General features: G+C 56.5%; 1 protein-coding gene across 3 annotated transcripts in view; it reads right to left on the reverse strand.

Moving 5' to 3' along the window:
- The window catches only part of LOC118675893 (G-protein coupled receptor 157-like), a 43,538-nt gene extending 20,956 nt beyond the window's left edge, over positions 1 to 22,582 (reverse strand). The window contains exons 1-4 of one of the 3 annotated variants that reach the window (XM_036348811.1): positions 22,067 to 22,568; positions 9,651 to 9,864; positions 7,214 to 7,408; positions 5,565 to 6,697 (exon numbers count right to left, since the gene is read on the reverse strand). In XM_036348811.1, coding sequence (XP_036204704.1) covers positions 6,488 to 6,697; positions 7,214 to 7,408; positions 9,651 to 9,864; positions 22,067 to 22,449 — 1,002 coding nt within the window. In that variant the 5' untranslated portion in view covers positions 22,450 to 22,568 and the 3' untranslated portion in view covers positions 5,565 to 6,487. The other 2 variants (XM_036348808.1, XM_036348809.1) reach the window with 2 other exon arrangements.
- Between the last annotated feature and the right edge of the window lie 648 nt (positions 22,583 to 23,230).

The raw sequence follows: 23,230 nt of genomic DNA on the forward strand, positions 1-23,230 counted from the left end.
GCTCCTGCCCGTCCCAGGGAACACGCGTCGTCACCAACGCCTCCCAGGAGCGCAGCGCGAGGATCCGGGCGGGCGGTGCCGTGTGATGCGGTCATCGCCGGGGGCGCGGGCTGCGGGGGCTCCGGCGCCGTCGGGTCGGGTCCGGTCCGGTCCGGTCCCGGGTCCCCAGTCTCCTTTTGGCCCGGGACCCCCGAGTGGCGCCCAGCAGCCCCTCCCTGCCCCGGGCGGGGGCGGGGGAGGGGTGGCCCTGGTCCGCGGGGATCGGGGATCGTCCCCACCCTGGTCCTCCCAGGCCCCTGCCCCCGCTGACCGGGGAGTGTGGCCCGGCTCGCCCCCTGCAGGTGGTCCTTTGGGTTTCGGGAGCTCTGGTGTTTGTGAATTACCCACCGGAGCCGGGACCCGGCGTGGTCTCGGAGTCCCCCACAGTGGCCTCGCCCCCGCCCGCCTGCCTGCGTCCGGCGTGGACCCGCGGGACCCGCGACGGGAGGCGGTTTGCGGTGACTAATGCACGCAGTGAGCAGCCCGGCCTTTCGTCTGGGTGCAGAGAGCAGGCTGAGGTGTGTCCCGGGACCGGGAACGCGCGTTCAGATTTCCAGGGAACTGATTGTGTTTGGAAACGACCTCTAGGAGAGCCGGCGAGTCCTCTCTCAAGGTCAGGGGACAGCGGACAGCTGCAGGGGCCACACCCGGTGCAGCAGGGCCTCCCGGACTTCCCTTCCCCGCCCCCCACGGTGTGGTCCACCCCGGGGACATCCTGTTAGGGTTCCATCCTCGTAGGGCTCCTCTTTCCCAAAGGGGCCTGCGTGAGGCCCTCTCCCTGACCTCCCACCGTGGGCAAAGCCTGGCCAAGCATCCTGGCTGGCCAAGGACTCTGACCTGAGGGTGCGGGTCTCAGATCTCCATTCCCCAATCGCTTCTGCTATTTATGACGAACACCTTCGATGTTATGAAATGTAACCATGTCAACACACAGTTTGAGAGGACTTACAGAATCTGAAGACAGTGGTTGCGCTGGGATGTGGGGTTCCAGGTGACGTGGGTCCTCGCATGTGCTTACGTTTATTTCACTGAGCCTGCGGCTGGCAGAGGGGGTGCAATGGGGCGCAGAGGGTAAACACGGCCCTGGCCTCATGCAACTTAACTCCGGGTGAGGAAACATGACTTGGTCAAATAAACACACTGATGAATTTATAACTACAGACGGGCTCTGAAGACCGGGGAGTGGGTGGGGTGGTCACGGAAGGCTTCCTTAAAAAAGCGAGCTTGAGCTGAGATGGGAAGGAAGGAAGGAGAGCTTACCCAGGCAAAGGGGGTAGGGATGGGGCGGCAGAGAGAGCCTCCCAGACAGGGAACAGTTGGTACCGAGGCCCTGCGGCAGAAGAGAGTGTGATGCCGTCAAGAGATTGTAAGTTCAGCCCGGCCAGGGTGCTCAGTGGTTGAGCTTCAACCTATGAACCAGGAGGTCATGGTTCCATTCCCAGTCAGGGTACATGCCCAGGTTGCGCACTCGATCCCCAGTAGGAGGCGGCCGATCAATGATTCTCATTGTTGATGTTTCGCTCTCTCCCCCTCTCCCTTCCTCTCTGAAATCAATAAAAATGTATGAAAGAAATGGTAAGGTCAGTGTGGTTCAAGAACACAGAACAGAGAGGAAGAGTGAAGGGAGAAGGAAGCTGGTGAGATGGGCAGGGCCAGACGATAGTTAGCCCTTGTGGGCCTTGTTAAGGAGCTTGATTTTTGTTCTAGGAGCAGAGAGGAGGCATTAAGAGTTTTGGAGAGTGCTCAGGTTTGTGTTTTTAAAAGTTAACTAACCCTTGAGGGGGACAAGAGGCCGATGGGTTTGGGGCAGAGGAATGGGGGCAGTTCTTCGCTGTGGAATAGCTGAAAGGTGATGGTGCAAGAGATTAGAGGATACGTTTGAGAGATAGTTAGGATGTCAAGTTGATGGAACTTGGTGACTGACAGTATGATGATGAGGGGAAATAAGAGAATTTCTGTATTAATGTTGGAATAAAATGAAAAAGAAAAAAAGATCCTTTTGAAAATGAAGCCTTTCAGAATTGAAAAAAATTTACATAGGAAAATTTAACCAGAACGTAATTTGTTGAATTAGCACCTCAAAGCAGACTGGCAATCCCTGGGTTGTTTTGAGACCAGACAATGGTACCAGAACTTCAGGTCACTGGCATCTCACCTCTACTTAGGAATGTTCTGGAATTTTAAAGTTTTACCATGGGCTTCAATTGTAGGCTGCTATGGCTCCCGAATCCATTTGCTCAGTCCCTCTTCAATAGTAATGGAATTACCTGGGCCAGAACCTGCGGCTGCCAAAATGAAGACTGCCTCTCCCCCTCATCCCTGAACTTGGATGGACAAATGAGTCGGTTCTGTCTAATGCCACATATGCAAAGGTGTCATGTGGGTGGTGGCTTCCAAGAACCTTGCTCTCTTCTCTGCCCCTTTCTCCAGCCCTGCTGCCTGAAATGAGGGTGCCCCTGGCATTGACCCCGAGATTGAGGCCACACGGAACAGAGCAACAAGATGGTAGGAGCCTGGGTCCCTACCCTGTGGGGCACTATGTCAGCCCCGGACCACTGCCTGAACTTAACATGACATGTTCTTCCGTTTTGCTTTCTGTGGCTTGCAGCTGAGTCTGGTTCTCACTGATAGAACCCTCCAACATTTGCCTGGAAACCTGTCAGGACAGAGAACGGGAAGGGCCTAACCCTTGAAGAAGCTGTGAAGACATTTTCATTGACTGGCCTGGGTCATGTTTTACATTTTGAGGAAAGGGCTCTCTCTTGGAAATGAACGGCCTAAAGGCCCTTGTCTTAAAGGAGAGAGCGTGGACCCCTGAGCTGCTGGGTGCGAACGTCAGTGGGGCCTCACCCAGGCTGCTGACTTCATTAAACGGCTCTTGTTTTTGTTCGAGTTCTGGTGAAGAACTTGCACGGATCCGAGTGGCCTGCCTCAACCCGTTTCCCCTTCATCCCTGTTGTTTCTGTGCGCCACATGGGAGGACGCGGGTTCTCCAGGGACACATGCACCACCTCGGAGCAGAGGCCTGCGTGTGCCTGAGTGAGGCTGCTCCCCACGGGCGCCCTCTCGTGGAGATGCGCTGCTGTGTCTTTTGCAAATATTTTCTCCGTCTGTGGCCCGTCTTCTCCTTCTTTTGACAGTTAATGTATTTTTAACTTCACAAAACCCAGAAAGTAGAACAAATCACCAAGCAGCACTTTGGAGGAGCCACGTTCCCAGGATACAGCAGTTGAAGGAGGAGGAGGAGGAGGAGGGAAGGGGAGAGGAGAGAGGGGAGAGGGGAGAGGGAAGAGAAGAAAGAAGGAGGACTCGAAGGCGGGGCTGTGTGGGCTGGGCAGAACCAGGCCGCTGCCCGCAGGCAGGAAGAGCCGTGGGCGCCCATTGTCCCTGGCACCGAGGCCTGGAGCTGCCGCTGCGATGGGCAGAGGCGTGCGGGGAGGGCTCAGTGCTGGGGTGTCGCCCTCATGAGAGTCTAGTCCCAAGCCGTGGGTCCTTGGAACTCAGACCTGTTGGTACTCATATGGGACAGGGCCTGGGACTCTGTATCCTAAAGCCATGGCGCCCCCCCCCCCCACACACACACACACACCCACCTGTGATCCTATCAGGCAAACACGGGAGAAACTACGCTTCCAGGGCGGCCGCCTACTTGACTCCATGCCCCACCGAGGAGGGTCCCCATGTGGAAGGCTCTGGGGCGGCCCCCGGAGCACAGGTCCTGCGGAGTCACCCTGCCCCACTCCCGCCATCACAGGCAATCCGTTCAGCAAACACGCAAGGGGAACACGATTATTTTATTTCATTTAAAATAGCAGGACTTTGGCGTCAACCTAAATGGTCAGGATTTTCATTACAGTTTTGCATGTGCAAAGAAACCTCACGCTATGTTGTTATGCCATAAAAGGGAAGTTTGTAAAAATATTTCTTCTTGTCATGAACATGTGGGGAGCTCTGCTTGTTGCCTCAGTCCAGGCCAAATAATAATCTTTATCAACAAGTCAAACCAACCAAACAAAACAACTCTGAAGCAAAAAGAGGCAAAAGTGCCTGGTAAACGTGATTTAAAAGATCAGGCATCAGCCCTGGCTGGTGCGGCTCAGTGGGTGGGAGCACCATCCCGTGCGCCTAAGGGTCACGGGTTTGATTCCTGGTCAGAGCACAGACCCGTTTTGCGGGTTCAACCCCCAATCAGGGCACGTGCGGAGGGCAGCCAGTTAATGTTCCTCTCTCCCTTCCTCTCTAAAAACTAATAAAAAACATATCCTTGGGTGAGGATTAAAATAGTGATAAAGACCAAGGTTCAGAGAGTGTCTGAGTGCACAGCACCTGTTCCAGCTGAGGATACGCGGCTGTAACTGGGGGTGAAGGTGGATAAACGTTAGGGACAGCGACGAGGAGAACGTGTGAAAGGAACACACCGCTGTGTGCTCGGCCTCCACCTGGGGCTCTCCCCTCCCCCGCGTGACTTCATTCCCACAGCCTCACACCCTCCAGCCCCGGACGCCCACCAGCTGTGGTCTCCCAGGTTGGCCCCAGGCCTCAGGCCCAGGCCAGGGACAAGCCCCTCCCAGCAGCACCTCCACCAGCTGCAGCCACGGGCGGGTGGGCCGCAGGGGGAGGTCCCAGGTGCAGCTGCTCAGAGGTGTTTCCGGAGGCGGACAGCACAGCAGGGCTCCGGGCACGTGGGATGAGAGCTTGAGGGCGCGCAGGGCACCCAGCCATGTCTCCCGTGAGCCCCCGGCCGTTTCTGACTGCAGCCTGTCTGGGGAAACGCCCAGCTGAGCCCGGGACTGGGGGGAGGGGGAGGGCCTTCTGAGCAGGACTTGTCCCAGCAACTTTCCTCGTGGCCCATCCTCAGCCTCAGCGGCTCCCTGAACTTCTGCTCCATCCCAGAAGCTAACGTGAGGGTCTCCACGGGCTCTGGCGTGACCTGCTGCCACAGCTCCAGGGGCCCCCGGGCTCCCCCGACACGGGCCGTTTCTGTCAGGGGATTTCCCCTCGGATCCTATGGGGGTGCCCACCTCTTGCTGATTTTCATAACGAAACTTTAAAGGCGACCGAAAAGGAGCACTTCGGACTAGTTCTGCAGACAGCTATGCCTTCAGGTTCTCTTCCTGTTACAGACGTTGCTTTTCGGAGTAAAACAGGAACCCACAGGGTGGCGTGGCTTTGGTTTTAATCCAGAACCGTTTTATAGGCTCCGAAAATCATGTCCATGCGGCAAGGCCCTCACGGAGCCCCAGGGAGTAACACCTGCGAATAACGTGGTACTGGCCCCACTAAGGCTCCAGCCCCCCAACTAAGGCTCCAGCCCCCCCACTAAGGCTCCAGCCCCCCCACTAAGGCTCCAGCCCCCACTAAGGCTCCAGCCCCCACTAAGGCCCGGGCCCCCCACTAAGGCTCCAGCCCCCACTAAGGCTCCGGCGGTGACAGCTACTTGTCCCGTTCTTAGCCATCGGCTTCCATGACTTCCGAGAAAGTTAAAGGGCTGGCGGGAGAGCCACAGAATATAGAGATACAGGTGCTTATTTTAAGTCCTTTTTGTATTAAACGTAAGTTATCACCTGTGACCTATGTCACTTTCCCCAACCAACTCCCAAACATCCACCTTCGGGGCAGAACCAGTATTGGGGCCATTCGTGTCACCTTTCCTGTAAAAACTGAACTAGGAAGTGAAGAGACCGCTCCCAACAGGCCCGGCCGGTGCTCACAGCACAGACCACGACCGTGGGCGACCCCAGGGAGTCCCTGACGGCCTTTCTTATTCCTGCCCCGGCCGCTGCCTGGAGGAGGGAACCTGCATCTGACGTGACTGGGGAGGCAGGAGTCTGGGTTCTGGCCTGTGCTGGAAACTCGGATGCATCTACACCAAGGCTGGCCACCCGAGAGGCGGGGAGGTTCCAGGAGGCCGGCTGCGGGCTGCGCTCAGGGCATCACCAGGGCACCTCCAGGGCACCTGGTTCAAGGTACCCGGCTCTTGGTGGCTGGCAAAGCTCCCCCAGAACAGCCACGCTCCCGGGGCAGGCCCACACGCTGCCCAGCCAGGACTCTGCTCCATGATATCCAGGTGTGTGTGTGGGGGGCACCTCTCCAGCGCCCCCTGGCGCTTTACTTAGGAGGGTAAATAGTGTGTGTAGCTCTTCATGCTTTTCCCACGGTGTGGGTCCTCAAGCTGTAGACAGTGCAGTGTGGTCCAGAGGCCGCTGACCTGGCAGTGGTCACGTCCCACTGGTGTCCCTGAGTCTCACTGCCACCCGCACGCGGACAGGCGCCGAGCACAGCGGACACGTGGTCGGACACCTGCTGCCTCAGGGTCCAGGAGGTAGAAGCTGAGTTGTGGCCGCCCCTCCACCGGCCTCAAGAGCTCAGACAGCAGAGGACAGGCTTCCGGCTGCAGCGTCCCCCTCCCTGCAGCGGGTCAGCACCCGCCCAGACCAGGAAGGGAGGCTCAGGTGTGTGGAAGTTCGTCGGGGTCCACTTGGGCCCCCGAGTCCCCCGTCCTGGAGGGTGCCGAGGCCTCGGGCGGGCCGGCCAGGCTCTCGGCGGGAGGCGGGGCCGGGCAGCAGCAGCAGAGGGAGAAGAGCCGAGTCCGGACGGCGCGGGTGCAGAGGACGAACATGATGCAGTTGGCACCTCCCTGAAACGTGTTCCCGATTCCCTGCGGGGGCGAGAGGAGGGCAGGAGTGCCAGGGCTGCAGGGGGTCTTCAGCACACAGGCCAGGGGGGCTGGCAACCCCAGACCTTGCCCTGCACCCTGGGGCCGGGCTGCCATGACCCTGCATGTGGGCCGTCGGTGGCAGCGCTCCGGGCAGGTCTGAGCGGGCAGACCTGGCCCAGCCGCGTCTCTAGGTCTCCTGGGCTGGGAAGGATCCGGGAGCATCCACGCTCCTGGGGCTCCTCCGGGGCCGCTGGGCAGCCCCTGGACGCACCCTGGACGCACGCGCGGGCTGCACTAGAGCCACGCCGACCTTCCACCTCCTCTCACCCGGCTCCCTGTCTCGGGCGGGCCGGCAGGAAGGGACTGGAGCCCAGCCCCCTGGCAGCCCTGCATTGGCGGATGCACTGGGACATGCCCACTCTGAGTGTGTGTGGGGGTGATCTGACACTGCCGCTGGGAGCAGCAGGGCGGGGGTGGGGGGGTGGGGGGAGGAGAAGGGCGGGCAAAGCTACCTACGTGCAGAACGACCAGCACCGGGGCCCGCACGGCCGGGGAGCCACAGAGAGTCAGCACGAATCGCACAGTGCTCCAGACCCGGAGGCAAATGAAGATGACCGGGATGAGGACCAGCTTCTTATCCGCCATGGAGCTGTGGTGCTGCAGCCGGTGCGCCTCGGACAGGATGGGCCGGTACTCGGAGAGTGCCTGGTGCTGTGCAGGGAACACCCAGAGCGGCGTGAGCAGGACGGATGCCCACAGCTGCCCAGGGGCTGCCATCCTCCCAGGTCTCAGACTCGCAGGAGAGGGAGCAGTGAGGCGTGGAGCGCCTTCCCCCTGCACGCTGGAGCCCAGACTCCATCACCAGCTTCTCTCTGCACACTGGAGACCAGGCTCCATCACCAGCTTCTCCCTGCACACTGGAGACCAGGCTCCATCACCAGCTTCCCCCTGCACGCTGGAGCCCAGCCTCCATCACCAGCTTCTCCCTGCACGCTGGAGCCCAGGCTCCATCACCAGCTTCCCCCTGCACGCTGGAGCCCAGACTCCATCACCAGCTTCTCTCTGCACACTGGAGACCAGGCTCCATCACCAGCTTCTCCCTGCACGCTGGAGACCAGGCTCCATCACCAGCTTTCCCCTGCACGCTGGAGACCAGGCTCCATCACCAGCTTCCCTCTGCATGAGCCCCCGATTCCCATCACTAGCTCCCACCTGCCACTGGAGCCCAGGTTCCCATCACAAGCCCAGATCCTTCTGAACTCCCGTCTCCTCGGTCCACAGCCAGTGCCACACCTCCATGTGGGTGTCTCACACATGGGGATCGGCCCAGTGGTCCCAGACTTCCTGCCATTACAGGAAGGGCAGGGAGGAAGAGAGACACAGAAGGGCAGCTCTGGAGGGGTGCCCTGGGCAGAGCCTGGTGGAGCTCTGGGAACCCAGAGTCCTCCTAGGGCAGTGGAAACGAGGAGTAGGTGGGAGGGCACCCCCTGGCCCAGGCAAGAACACAAAGAGGGCTTCAGACCAGCGGGCAAGCCCTGCAGGCCTCTCTCCAGCCGAGCCAGAAGGCGGGGCAGGAGGGACAAGAGCCCGGTCTGTTCAGAGTAAAATGAGGAGTCTCCACGCAGGTGGGAACCCAGGGTGAGGATCAGGGGTCACACAGCTGCCGGGAGCACCCCCCAAACCCAGAAATGGCTGCTGGGGCACCGTCTGCCCTGACGGACAGAGAGTCCAGCCACGAACACTCAGACACCCGCAGAGGGAGCCGGGAAGGAGGCCGTATTCGGAGCTTCACGGGCACCTGCCTCCCTGCTCTGGCCACTGGTCACTGCCCATCTTTTACCGTAATGACTCACACCCCTGCCTCTCTCTCGGACAGGATCCCCGTCTGGGTTCTCAGGATGACCTCCCACCGCACACAGCGGTTTGGAAAGTAGATGCTCAATAAAAGTGCACTGAACGCGCGGCCGAGCCGGCGGGCGGGCGGGTGACTGAGGCCTTTCCTGGCGGCAGTTTGCCCGTGGCCAGGAGGAGGCCCACCCCTCACACTTGCAGAACCAGCAGTTACGCACAAGGAGCCGCTTGGCCAGCCTGCCAGAGGGAAACCATTCTTCCCTAGAATCTGCGGCCAGCCCTCGTGGTCAGAAGTCTCCGAGACGTCGCCAGCGGGCCCAGCGTGTTGATTTATGGGCTCCTGGGTGCCTGGAAAGCCGACCAGCTGTGACGTCACCCGAATCCTCAAGGATGACGAGGTGAGTTATCGGTTCACTATGGTGAGATCCGTGGCCTCCCTTCCAGTTCCCTTACTCGGATATTCACTTTCATCTGCATTCCTCTCCCGGTGAGCCACCGCGGTGGGCTGTCCAGGAGGGGGCAGTAGAGGGCTGGGGCCGGGCACTCAGGCTGGCGCTCTCTCCTTGGGAGCTGAGTGGGTTTGGGGAGCCCTTCACCTCTGTAAGCTCCCCTTTCCTCATCCACAAACGAGGAGTCACAGGACCCGCTCCTGACAGGACTGTGTAGTCAGCAAACCAGACAACCCGTGATGTGTGTAATTCACGGTGACCGACGCCTCCCAAGCTCTCCATTACTAGTTTCTTTGTTGTTGTTAATCCTCACACGAGGATATTTTCCATTGATTTTTAGAGAGAGTGGAAGGGAGAGGGAGAGACAGAGAGAAATATCGATGTGAGAGAGACACATCGATTGATTGCCTCCTGTACTCACCCCGACTAGAACCGGGGAACCTACAACCAGGTACGTGCCCTTGACTGGAATCAAACCCAAGACCCTTCAGCGCTCTATCCACTGAGCCAAACCGACTAGGGCTCCCCATTACTAGTTCTGTCCCCTAAGGTGGCCAAGCCCAACGCCAGAACTCAGGGGCAGGCCCGCAGCGGGCGCAGTGGCCACATGGCGCTCTGGGCGGGGCCGCGGGTGAGCGGGCGCGGGCACCTACCGCCCTGTTTATGTGCTTCCGGATGAGGAGGTAGAGCACGGGCAGCATGACGTAGGCCAGCAGCTCCCACAGCTTCCCGGTCAGCAGCATCCACAGGACACGGTCCTTCGCCTCCAGGTCGATCCAGCACCAGCCCACGGACACGTCCGAGGCGTCGTAGCCGATCTTCTTTAGGATGACAGCTGCCACGGTGATGGCCAGTGGAACCCCCCAGCTGAGGAATAAGGAGCAAACAGGCACGGATCAGGCCCCGGCTCCCAGCACAGCCAGCCAGGGGGGAATGACCGGACGCTCTCCAGACAAGGACAACCGCGCTCTCCGAGTGTCCTGGGAGAAAAGGGGGGCGAGAGTCCTCAAAGCCCCAGTCCAGCCCTGCTCTGCCCACCCCAATGCCTAACAGCCAGCCCCTGACCAGCCTGGGTCCAGGGTGCACACACTGATGGCTTGGGGTTGCCTGGGCAGGGAGGGCCAGGGTCCGGTACCTGCAACAGGGTCTGGAAGGGGATCTGGACTTTGGGGGGACACATCTCCCAGGTCCTGGGGGTTCTTGGGGGGGAGTGCACAGCAAGGGTCGAAGGGGCCAGGGCAGTGCCAGGCTCACTTTTCTGGAGCTGAGTTACTGCTGGGGTCCAACCCCAGCAGGTCCAGGGGTCCCCAAAGGTGTGGACGGAGTCGGCGAAGAAGGAAGGACACGGAGACAGCGTGCAGTTGATCAGCAGCCTAGCCAGGATCTCCAGCCAGGATCTCCAGCCAAGTTCTGGTCTGGATCTCCAGAGAGGTTCTGCTTTGGATCCCCAGCCAGGTTCTGTGTCCATGTTCTCTTGTTAGGCTCTCCAGGTTCTCCAGCCAGGTTCTGTAGCCAAGTTCCCTCGCTAGGTTCTCCAGCCAGGTTCTGTCCAGGTTCTCCAGCCAGGTTCAGTCACCAGGTTCTAGTCAGGTTCTCTAGCCAATTTCTGTAGTCAGGTTCAGTCCAGGATCTTTTACCATGTTCTCTCCAGTGAAGTTCTTCTGTCTCTAGTTCTGTGTAGGTTCTATCTTCTTCCTTCTGTCTTCTGAGTTCTGTGTTCTAAGTTCTGTCTTCTTACAACTGTATTTATACCAGTTGATTCCAATCCTATCAATCTCTATTACAAAGGTTAGGGCGTTTCTTATCTCCATTCCAGGAAGTAAAGATTATGTAGCTTAAGCATGATTGTTCCTAGTTAAAGTGATTAATTACCCGCCTGGCACTTAGTTGAGGGGTTTTATTCCCTCCCTAACTTCAGGGGAAAATCCCTACCTGGGGAAACAACCTTTCTCAGAGACCTTGGTTAAAACATAGTGCCAAGAAGGTTAGCAAACATATTAAGAACAGTATGCCATATATGCCAGGTCCCTTGAAACAGCAAGCATGGACCGGCTCCCGGCAAATTCCCCCCTTTTTTATTTTTTAAAAGCAGGCATTAAAAAGAAAAACCCCAAATGCTCTCTTGTATCCATTTTAAGAGTAGGATTGGCGCATTCCGCTATTACCTGAGTCCTGATCTATCACCCCAGGGAGAGCTTGCCAATCCTGCACTTCCCCAGGGTGGAAAGGCTGCAGTGGGGTTAAGGATAAGGCTCCTTGGGCCTACCTTCTCCCATGCCTTTACATTTACCTTTCCTTCCTCAGAAAAGCATGGACATATTTCTTGTATAAAATGTTCTGTCTGACTGGGAGTAACCTTAATTCCTCTGCTAGCAAGCGTATATGTTAAAAGATCAATACAGAGTCTTTTTTCTTTAGACTCAGTATGGCACATCTTCTTAATCTAAAGATCAATACAGAGTCTTCTTTCTTTGGACTCAGTATGGCACATCTTCTCAATCTAAGGATCAATACAGAGTCTTCTTTCTTTGGACTCAGTATGGCACATCTTCTCAATCTAAGTTCTGTACTATCCACCTTCTTACCCTACTTATCTTCTATAGGGGGGTTTGTAGCACCCTGGTGGAGTCCTATCCGTCCCGAGTGTGGGGGTTCTCAATGGAGGGGGCTTACCTAGGGGAATCCTGTTCCAGGGGTTCCCAAAGGTGTGGACGGAGTCGGCGAAGACTATCCACCCTCTTCCTACGGTGGAGTCCTATCCATCCCGAGAGTGGGGCTTACCTAGGGGTCCCTGTTCGGGCGCCATATGCCGGGGACCAACCCCAGCAGGTCCAGGGGTCCCCAAAGGTGTGGACGGAGTCGGCGAAGAAGGAAGGACACGGAGACAGTCTTCAGTTGATCAGCAGCCTAGCCAGGATCTCCAGCCAGGATCTCCAACCAAGTTCTGGTCTGGATCTCCAGAGAGGTTCTGGTTAGGATCTCCAGCCAGGTTCTATATCCATGTTGTCTTGCTAGGTTCTCCAGCCAGGTTCTGTAGCCAAGTTCTCCAGCCAGGTTCAGTCACCAGGTTCTAGTCAGGTTCTCTTGCCAATTTCTGTAGTCAGGTTCAGTCCAGGATCTTTTGCCATGTTCTCTCCAGCGAAGTTCTTCTGTCTCTAGTTCTGTGTACTATCCCCACAGCCACGGGGCCGGGACCTCGAGCCTGAGGCCCTTCCCAGCAGTCCCCATGCCAGGGCCCCCAGTGTCCGTGCCCCCAACATGGGAGGCAGGAAGGAGCGTGCCCTCCTAGCAGTCACAAAGGCACAGAAGGGGCAAAGCCCCACAAAAGTTAAAGGGAATGATGAAGGTATCAGGGAGTTTGTCCATTTTAAATGCTTGTCCTATGCGAAGTTATTTATCTGGTAAGTTAATATACAGGGTGGGGCAAAAGTAGGTTTATAGTTATTCTTATGGAAAAAAATAATATAATAAACCTATATAATAAAAGCCCAGCAACCAAAATGGCAGAATGACCAGAATGGACCAGAGACCAGAACTACCAGCCCCTTGCCCAGACCAGCTCCCCCCCCCCCCCCAGTGGGTACCCCCACACCAATCTGTGGCCCATCAGGGCAGGCCAGCCGGCCCCCACCCGTGCACAGGGCCTCTATCCTATATAATAAAAGGGTAATATGCAAATTGACCCTAATGGTGGAACGACCAGAACGACCACTGGACCAGTCACTATGAGGCACACTGACCACCTCTCAGTCCCTTTCCTGGCCGGCAGGCTCCAATCACCTGAAGGCCAACAGGGAACCGGGGTTGGGTGGCAGAGGACGTGGGCAAAGGCCCCCGCCCCGCCAATCACCCCACACACAGAGAGGGACCTGTGGCGGGGGCGGGGCCGGCGAGTGGGCAGCCAGGGAAGATGGTCCTGATCGCAGGCCAGGCCTAGGGTCCGTACCCACACATGAATTTCGTGCGCCGGGCCTCTAGTTAATAAATAATAATAGAAGAATAAATTGTTTCGCATACTCACAACTGTAAACCCACTTCTGCCCTCCCCCCAATATATTAGTGTCAAACTGTTTTGTCGTAATAAAGGGTTACCTTTTAAAAACTCATGCCACCCTGGGATTTTAGGACATGTCACCGCTAAGAGCCCATGAGGGCGAGGGCTGTGTTGGTTCACTATTGTGTCACTGGATAGGGGCAAAGGATGGCCTGCTGAATGAATGAAGGAGTAAATGAACTTTAAGCCAAGTGACCAAGAGCTTTCCCCAATCCACTGCTTAAATGTTCACGGCACGCACAGTATTGAAAAGGAAGTAAAAGGCTTTTAAAGTTGCTAAAACCACAATCCTGTAGTTATATGTGTGGTTTCTCATCACGTCATGGGTTACAGGGCTCCTCCAAGGAATTCTGGGAAGGGAAAAGTACCGTGTGTAGGGCGGTCACCAGGAAGGAGGCTGGGCTGGAGCGGAGGATCCCCAGTCCGGCTGGAAGGAGGAGCCGAGGAGGGGCAGGCCGAGGTGCTCCCCCACAGGCAGCGTGGGGATCCTTTCCCCCTGCTCCGGGTCCTGCGGGCCCTTCCCGGAGGCTTGGGGACCACATGGTGACAGACCACATTCTGAGGCTGTAGGTGTGTCCTGCTAGAGCTCCAAAGGGGTGCGTTTCGTCTAGGTTACTGGGGTGTGCGGGAGCCGAGTATGTGATGGGAATTGCCAGAGAGAAGACCAAAGAGGCAGAGGGAAGGCTTTGAAAGGGTTAAGGAGGGTTGATCAATCAGGTAATCAGGTGCTGTTTGAACTTAAGCACCAATGGCAGCTCCGCTGGGGTCAGAAGCTGTTGGGGAGGTATTTAAGGGGCGGGCGGTAAGAAGAGGCAAGACCAGGGAGCCGTGGGAATGGAGTGGGAGGGACTGTCTCCTAATCCAAGACAGAGCAGGCTCCACCAGTGTCAGCGTCAGGCTCTCCGGGAAAATGCACGTGTGTAAACGTGCACATATAAAGTTATTATACAATGTGCTGGTATAAAAGGTGGGAAGCACGACTTATAAGGAATAATACACAAAACCCCTCGTGGTAAATTCCATGCGTGGCCAACTGAACCTGACAGAGCGCTTTTGCTGATTTTCACCCAATGCTGGTGTCTGCAGCTACTCACTCCACGGCTGCAATTAGCAAAGACAGTGGCTCTGGGATGTGAGGCTGGTTGATGTCCTGGTTGAGAGGAAAGTGAAAGCAGGAAGACAAGGGAAGACGAATGCCAGAACATGACCGGTCAGACAGCGCCGTGAGCAAGTTCTCGGTGGGAACACAGAGTTTCCAGCACTGGAGGCGCATTTCTCCTTCCTTCTTGCTCGTGACACTTCTCATCCTCTCCCCATGAAACGCCCGGCTTCCTGCCCGCCCTGCCTCCCGCCCCCCATGGCTGCCATCTCTGCTTAGGTTCAGAGACAAGGAACACTTTTAAGCTTAATCTTTACTGATTAACGGATTCTCCACCACTTTCTTTCATCCAGATCAGGGGTCCAGCAAACTATGGCCCTCAGACCGAATCCGGCCCAAGGTCTGTTGTTTTTTTTTAAATAAAGTTTTATTGTAACACAACCACACTCATGTGTTTGCATATTATTTACAGCAACAGCATTGCTGGGCAGCTGCACCTGAGATCACATGGCCCGTGAAGCTGAAAGCACTTACTACCCGGTCCTTTACAGGCCCAGTCTGCTGACCTCTGCCCTACACAACCAACAAAACGATAAATCAAGCCCCAACTTGCAGAGTTTGCCAATTCCCAAGGTGTAAATATCCCCAGCAGGGCCAAGTTCCAGCCAGCACACCATCAGCTGGGATGTCCATCGCACAGATACAACAATGCCAGCAACCTCAAGTGCACAGATCAGAGTGAAATGCGGTGAAATAATTAGGGCATAATCAATGTTGAATTATTTTTATGACTTCTGTTTTTAATACCTTAATTAATTTTACTTTTGTATAATCACTTAATTTTAGGTTTGCATGATCTAATTTTCAATAATGGCTGTATGTAACCATCAGCTCACAAAGTGCCCTCAAATGTAACCACCGGGTCTCAGCAGCCGGCTGCAGGACACACGTATGGACAGAGAAGCCAGGGACAGGGAGCTGAAGAGGCCCCGTCCGCCCGGAGGTCACGTGAACCGGATGAGAAGAGGCCCCGTCAGCCCGGAGGCCACGTGAACCGGAAGGCACTCCACAAAGACGTGTACCACCTAACAGTTCTTTATTCCTCCACAAAAAGGGACTCATCCACCAAACAATAAACACCAGAGCAAGGGAGACATAGCTTCCGACCAGCACGTGGGAAAGGACCAAGGGGCATTAGTTGGTTTTGACCTGGAAACCCGTGGCGGGAGGCTGCCCTGATGCTCCGAGGCCTCCGGGAGGTTCAGAATGGCCAGCGAACGGTCCTGCCTCCGCGCCCACCTGCGACCCGCATTTTAACCCTGAGGTTGTGAAGCTGGCGCCAGAGCTGGGCGCGGAAGGAGAAGGCGCAGAAGGCACAGGCCATGTGCAGGGGATGCAGAGAAAGGCGCTGGGGGTGGGGGACGGCTAAAGCCGGTGACCGATGAGGCCCCTTCTCTCCAAAGCCATGACTCAGGCCGAGGGGAAGCAGGACTGGTCACCTGGATGGAAGGAGCCTGAAGACCACCCTGAGCAGGATCCCCACGTGGAGGGGCACCGACAGCCTCCCCCAGAGGTGCCTGGGCGCCAGCTCTCTCTTGTGTTTGCCTCAAAACTGAGGTCCAAGTCCAAGTCAGCAGCCCCCCCCCCCCGCCCCCCAAGGCTGTTGTGGGCTGAGCTGTGGTCACCCCAGAACTCTGTTTGTTGAAGAGCTAAGCACCAGGACCTCAGGAGGTGGCTGTGGTTGGAGAGAGGGTCTTTAAAGAGGTGAGTGAGGTTAAAGGAGCAAATCTGACTGGTGTCCTTACAAGAAGAGGAGAGAGGACCCAGACAGGCAGAGGGACAGCACATGCAGACAGCCATCTGCCAGCGAGGACAGAGGCCTCGAGACAAGCCCCGCTGCACCCCGTCTCACTTCCAGCCGCCAGGACTGTGGGACATTTTTGCTGTTTAAGCCCCTCTGTCTGGGGCACTTGGTTAGGTAAGACCCAGGACACTGATACAGAGGGTTCCTGCAAACTACGGGGACAGAGACAGGCTCTGGGGCACAGTCATATCCTGGGGACCCCACCGCCAGAGGGGAAGGGATGGATGGGAAATACCCTACCCTTCCTCCCACAGCCCCCTGGGGGGTGGAGGGGGCGTAAACTGGCCAAAGGCATTCAGATCTGTCGGGAGGAGCTTAGCTCTTCTTAGAACTGGCGTCCTTTTTGTTTTCCAATCTCCTGGGGAAGTGGAACTAGATGAGCCAGGTGGGGATCAGCCGTCCCCCAGTCCCTGGCTGGCGTCCCCCAGTCCCTGGCATTTGTCAGCCGACCTGCAGGCGCCTGTCCCAGAACAGCGAGTGCCCTGGGCTTCCCTCTGAGTTCCCAGCTCTGCCCAGGGGAGACTGTCCCAAGCCTCGGCCACCAGAGTCAGGGTGGGGACACCTGGGGCGACGGAGAGCCACTTCCACTTTCCTTCACAGGCAATGGGGCCCCCGCCCCCTGTTCTAAAGGGCAGCCTGCAGGGGCTCAAGGTCGCTCAACAGCTGGCCCCACTGCTGAGCTCCGGCCCTGCTCCCTCCACCCAGGCCTCACCCTCCCACAGACCCTGCGGGGCAGGGCGGGAGGTGGCTGGGAGGGAAACAAAGGGGCCTTCTCCCCTCCATGGGCCAGTCGGCCTCGTGCTGCCAGGCCTGTGGGAGCCTTGAATGTTAACATAACTCAAAAAGCGCTTTGAGAGCGAAACCATGAGGCAACAATGTGCTGATTTAGAAAGCTCTAGGGAGCAGGAGGGGGGCGTGGGGGGGGGGGGGCAGAGGGAGACGCAGCTGCAGCGATAGGCCAGGGAGAGGGGTCACAGGGCCACGAGCCAGCCTCGAGGTCTCTTTGGGAACAATGGGCACTAATTGTTAGTGTGGAGCCAGGGGTGGGATGTGGGAGAGGGTCAGGGAGTCAGCCGTGGCCAGGCCACCCCTCTGGCCAGGCCACCCCTCAGTCACTCTGCAGCTCTGGCCAAAGAAGCGGGGAGGGGCGCCCAAAGGAAGTTTTAGACACACCCCCTGCACCCCTGATTCTGGTGGGCACCCCGGATCTGTCCTGCGCTCAGGTGAGGATAGGCAGGTCTGACCTTGCCCTGGCGGAAGGGTGGCGCCTCCGCCGTCAGCCTGCAGCGGGTCCCTTGAACATGGCAGCGCAGCGCAAGAACTACCTGCGACAGCAGCACCCTCGGAACCGTCTGGAGGCAATGAAAAAGCCAGGTCCACGCCAGGAGCACCCTCACTCACAGGCCGCCTGCTGAGCCCCTCGCTGGGCCCCACCGCAGCCAGCTTCCAGTTAGAGAACTTAGCGGACCTTCCCCTTCAGGGTCACGTTTCCCCTTTTCTCTCATTAGAACTTCCCACTCCCCATACAGGAGTTCTGACGGTGAACTTGGGGTGCCCCAGACTCCTTCTCCCTCCAGAACAGCCAAGCAATCTCCAGAGGGTGGCGAGCATGTGGACCGGAGGCACAGGGCCTGTCCCTGCCAGGGGTCATGCCCACACCCGCGCCTGCCTCAGTGGGGCCAGAACCCTTCTACTCCTCCACGGAGACATGAGGCACCCGCCCGCCTTTCCCTCAGGCTCCCAGGACACGCGGGCCAGGCCTGGCACAGTGGGGGCCCGGGCGGCCGGTGGGGGGCCGGTGCCCTGACCAGCCGGACCCCTTCCCGCTTCCTCAGGAGCAGCCCGCCTGGCGGGGGGGGGGGGGGGGGTTGACAGCTGCTTTAGAAGAGCTGGTCACCTTTGGCAGGGCCACAGGGATGGGTCAGGCCAACGGGGCTGATCTTATGGGAAGGGAGCTGGCCCCACACACAGTAGCTGTGGCCCGAGCTTCTAGCACTTTCTTTTTTAAAATATATCTTTTATTGATTTCAGAGAGGAATGGAGATGAGAGAGAGAGAAACATCAATGATGAGAGAGAATCACTGATGGGCTGCCTTCTGCACGCCCACACTAGGGATCGAGCCCACAACCCAGGCATGTTCCCTGACCAGGAATCGAACCCTGACCTCCTGGCTCATAGGTCGATGCTCAACCACTGAGCCACACCAGCCGGGCCCTACGTGGTCCTTACAGACTGTCCTTGTCTTCCGGAAACACACACTCGGGGGCTCCAGGGCTGCGACTGACTTACTCTTAAATGTTTCCAGAAAAAAAAAAAAAAAAAGGAACAACTGGAGAGGATAAAGGTGACATGCTAAAGTGTTAATAATGGGGGAAATCTGGAAAGTTAAAAATATCTCATTGTCAAATTATACCTCCATTTAAAACATTAGTGTCAAGGCCAAGAGACAAGATGGAACCGTAACAGGAGGACTGACCTTGGCGTCCTAACCCCGACCTCCCCCGACGTGGCTCAGGCAGATCGCATCAACCGTAACTGGAGGGTGACCGTCCTGTCCATTCCCTTGCTGGTGACCAGTGAGCTAAGGGATGGAACAGCACTTTGCAAGTGCCCAGGAGCCAGTGCAGCTTGTATGAAACACAATTTCCCCGAGGATGAGACAGGCTAAGCTGCCCCCCTTCTCCAGCGGGGAAAAAAAAACATCTTTCTGCCAAGAAGCCATGTCATTGCCATGGTGGGGCCCACCGAGCAGGCACTTTCTGGGAGGCTGTGTGGGCAGGACTCTCTCCAGCCTCCTATATACACGGCTGCACTGTTTTGTACATGGCTATTTTCACTTAACATAGTAGCATACCATTAAAAATATATATATATATGTACATATTTATTGATTTCAGAGAGAAAGGAGAGGGAAGGAAGAGATAGAAACATCAATGATGAGAGCGAATCATTGATCAGTTGCCTCCTGCAAGCCCCACACTGGAGATTGAGCCTGCAACACAGGCATGTGCCCTTGACCAGAATTGAACCCAGGATCCTTCAGTCCATGGGCTGATGCTCTATCCACTGAGTCAAACCAACTAAGGCTATCATACCATTTAAAAAAAAAAAAAAAAAAAAGATGTACAGAGTTCACAGCCAGTATTGGCTATATAACATTCTGGGGGGGCTGTCGTCTGTAATTCACTGTTCCCTCTTTTGTGGACATTGAGGTGGCTTTTGAATTCTGCCCGTGACAACAGCGTCTCACAAACCCCTGTGCACATACAGCTTTGCGTGCATTCGGGATTATCTCCGTATACTAGGTCTCTATAAATAAGATTACCGGATCAAGAGGTATGAACCAAGTACTTTCCACAGAGATTACTCCCAATTACATCGCCAAGAACAATGTAGGAAAATACCAGTTTCAATGGCATTTAATACATCCCTATTCTGCCTTAGTATATTTTTCTTAACTCAATGAGGAAATGATACCTCAAATGTTATAACTTGCATTGTTTTGAGTACTAACTAATGGGGCTCAATTTCCCCCCATGTATTTACCAACCTTTATATCTTGTCTGAATGTGGCTTTTGTCCACTTAATAGGATATTTGTCAGTTTGAAAATAATCAATTCATAAAAACTCTTTGTGGAATAGAGATAACAACCTTTGGTGTTGTCATATTCTAAAATAGTTTTCAAGGCCAGAAGGTTCGAAGTGGACTGTGTTATCTGAAATGGTAACATGTGGTGACAGTCTAGCCCAGTGGTCGGCAAACTGCGACTCACGAGCCACATGTGGCTCTTTGGCCCCTTGAGTGTGGCTCTTCCACAAAATACCATGTGCAGGCGCGCACATACAGTGCGAAATGGACTTAAAACTTTAAGTAAAGTTTATTAAGTTAATTTTAGGGAACGTTGTGGAGTGAAAGAAGATGTAGTGTCTAGGATTGAGAAAGGTGTGTTGAGATGGTTTGGACATATAGAGAGGATGAACGAAAGGAGATAAACGAAACAAGTGTACAAGACGAGTGTGGATGGGAGAGTTGGAAGGGGTCGACCTCAGCGAACGTACCTCAATCAGATTGAGGACGTTTTTAGCAAAGGCCAGCTTAGGAGTACCCTGATTAAGTTAATAACAATGCACCTACCTAGATAGTTTAAGTTTAAAAAATTTGGCTCTCAAAAGAAATTTCAATCGTTGTACTGTTGATATTTGGCTCTGTTGACTAATGAGTTTGCCGACCACGGGTCTAGCCGATGTCTGAAGATGGCATTTCTCACACCAACAGGCACTTAAGCAACAACACACTGATGCTCCAAAGAAGGACCAAGGAGAGTGCTTAGCGAGGTCATTAGCTCTCCGGTCTGGGTGGATCTAAGTCAATAGATGAACCTGTTAGACGGGTTTTTCCGCTTCTCTCAGGCGAGCGCCCACGCCTCTCAGGGAGTAAATGTCCGAGTCCCTTTCTAGCTTGGACACAGGTATTTTCTCTCCTTTTTCTTTTAAGAAGCAGGTGGATCCCATTCAACAAACTAGAAGAACAGGGTGCTCCTTTTTCATGGCCAGAAGGGGACACACTGACCTCCTAAACATCACAGGAAGCTTTTCCTAAACATCACAGGAAACCCTAGACGTGAGCAGAAAGAACTCCCACTCAGGTTCCTTAGGAAAGCTGTCTTTTCTACAGGAACTGCACCGGTTTATCTTCATCATATATATACATTTCAATATTGTTAAAAAGAGTGGGGAAAGAGAAGAGAGTCTTGCACAGAAAGCCTTGGGCACCTTCTCAAGTCCATGTGAACTCTGGCGTACACACTGCCCCACCCAACCAGCCGGCCAAGGCTTGGGCCTGTGAAATGGACACAGAGGCCGGCGGGATGCTGCGAGGGGTGGACAGGCCACTTCCTGTGGTCCCCGCAGCATCCGGGCGCCGTCTGAATGGCTTGCTGCAACTGGGACTGGAACAGCTGAGCAGCAGGACATTGTGTTTCCCGGGAACCAGCTGGCCTCCAGCCAGCAGCTCTGAGAAGAGGTCAAGTGACTCTTGCAGTCTTGTGACCTCACTGCCGTGACCCCCAGGTGTCTGCTGAAGTGCTGACTCCCAGCGGCCGTTGGAAAGCACCCAAGCATTTAGCAGAGAGGGCCTATAATTAGGGCAGTAGTTGGGGCTCTTATCTGGGGAGGGAAGAGAGGAAATGCCCTGTAAGATTCCTGTCTCGGTTCAAGCAGGACAGCCCCAGGCGTCTGAATCTTTAAGTGACACCAGGGAGGGAGAGGTGACTTCCTCCCTCAGGTGAGGGGTGTGTGATGAGACGCTTCCACGCCAGGGCAGGGCAAGGCTTTCCTCTTCCCTAGTCTCAGATACGGTGACAGCCTGTGGCCCTCTTCCAGGCCAGCCACTGCCACTGACCTCAACCTCAGAGTTGCTCAACTCTGCCAGTCAAGACCATCTAGGACAGAGATAACAGACAGGGGCCTGAGGTCTAGCGATGAGCCAAGAGAAAAGAAAGAAGAGTCTTTTGTAAATGTTACAGCTGAGACACTGCATTTGACAGCGGGCTAGCCGGACCCACAGCCTGGGAGTAGCTGAATGCACCACTCCTGTGGGTCAGGGTGCAGAGTGGTAACATGGGATTGGGAGATGGCAGGCTTGCAACCTGCGGCAGCCACCTAACCCATCTCCCGGCCTGGGATCCAGGCCCCCCCCCTCCTCCCGTGCAGCACAGGTGTCCAGAACGCAGTGAAGCAGGAGCCGAGGACCCAGAGTGGCCTCAGCTCTCCAGATGCATCACAGTTCCCAGGCAAACTCTAAGGGCGAGCGCTGGCCCTCCTCCCTGCAGGTGCTGAGCTCAGGCGCCCACCTGGTGGGGCCTCAGGCGGAGGCAAGCGAAAAGGGGATGCTCAGCACAGGTGCACCTACCTCTCAGACAAGCCTGACCCGAGTCCCGCCCGCCGCGGGCTGCCCGGGGGAGGAGCACACTGCCTGCTGGGCGCCCGGCCGGGATCTGACCAAGACGAGGGCGCCAGAAGGGCGCGAGGGCCCCGGGGCGGCCACCCACCTGACGACGTGGAAAGCCAGGAGCAGGCGGCCGGCGCGGGGTCCGCGCGGGGTGCGGACGATGCTGAGGTACAGGTAGAGGGCGATGGCCACGGTCCAGAAGAAGGAGCTGGTGTTGGCGAAGGTGGAGAGCGCGCCCTGCAGCACGCAGTCCCACGAGGTGCCCGAGAAGTCCTGCAGGACCCCGTAGAAGTAGGAGGCGGCCGACAGCAGGTCGGCCAGCGACAGGAAGAGCAGCAGGCGCCGCGCTCGGCTGCGCAGGTCGGGCCACAAGGCGTGCGTGGCCACCAGCAGGCCCGAGCCCAGCGCGGACAGCACGCACGACAGCAGCACCACGGCCCGCTCCGACGGCACGAGCACCGTGGGCGGCGCGGGCGGCGGCATGGCCGGGCGGGGAGCGGGCCGAAGGCGAGGGCGCCACGAGGACCGAGGCCGCGCCGCCAGTGCGGCCACCGCCGCCGTCTCTGCACCGACCCGCCAGCGGCTCCAGTCCCGGCCCCTTGTCCCGCCCGGGCTGCTGGGCCCCGCCCCTAGCCCCGCCCATGTTCTCAAGCCACGCCCCCGCGTCCTAGGCAACCCGCCCCACGCCCCGCCCGCGGCTTCGGGCCCCGCCCCTACGCCCCGCCCCTGTGTGCTGGCCCCGCCCCTGCGCCCTCCCACGTGCCCCACGAACAATTTCACACCACGCCCCTGCGCCCAAGTCCGGTGTGTGGTCGGGCTTCCAGACCTTGAGCCCCGCCCTCCTGAAAGGCTACCCGTGCACTCCCCAGATGGCTAGGACATCTGGTCCTGGGAGCCAGGGACTTGCATTTTTAGGGCTAATATTACCTTCCTTCCTTCCTTCCAGCCAGCGTGTGTGTGTGTGTGTGTGTGTGTGTGTGTGTGTGTGTGTGTGTTGGGCGGGGGATGGAGGCATTCCTTCCACTGGTAACAAAAATACATTTACCATCCTCCTTCCCTAAGCAGGGTACAGAGTGTCCACAGGGTGTGGTGGCTACTCCCAGAAGGGGATGTGATAATTTTTCTTACAATGAGCACACTATCTTTAAAAAATTAGTCATATTAGATGTAATTTTTAAAACAAAGAAGCCATTCCAATTTATTGGGTTTTTTTTCATAAAGTCATATTTTTAATTGAGATATACCTTACCATAAAATTGGCACT

The sequence above is a fragment of the Myotis myotis genome, unplaced genomic scaffold (genome assembly GCF_014108235.1).
Source record: "Myotis myotis isolate mMyoMyo1 unplaced genomic scaffold, mMyoMyo1.p scaffold_m19_p_2, whole genome shotgun sequence".
Classification (NCBI taxonomy): Eukaryota; Metazoa; Chordata; class Mammalia; order Chiroptera; family Vespertilionidae; genus Myotis; species Myotis myotis.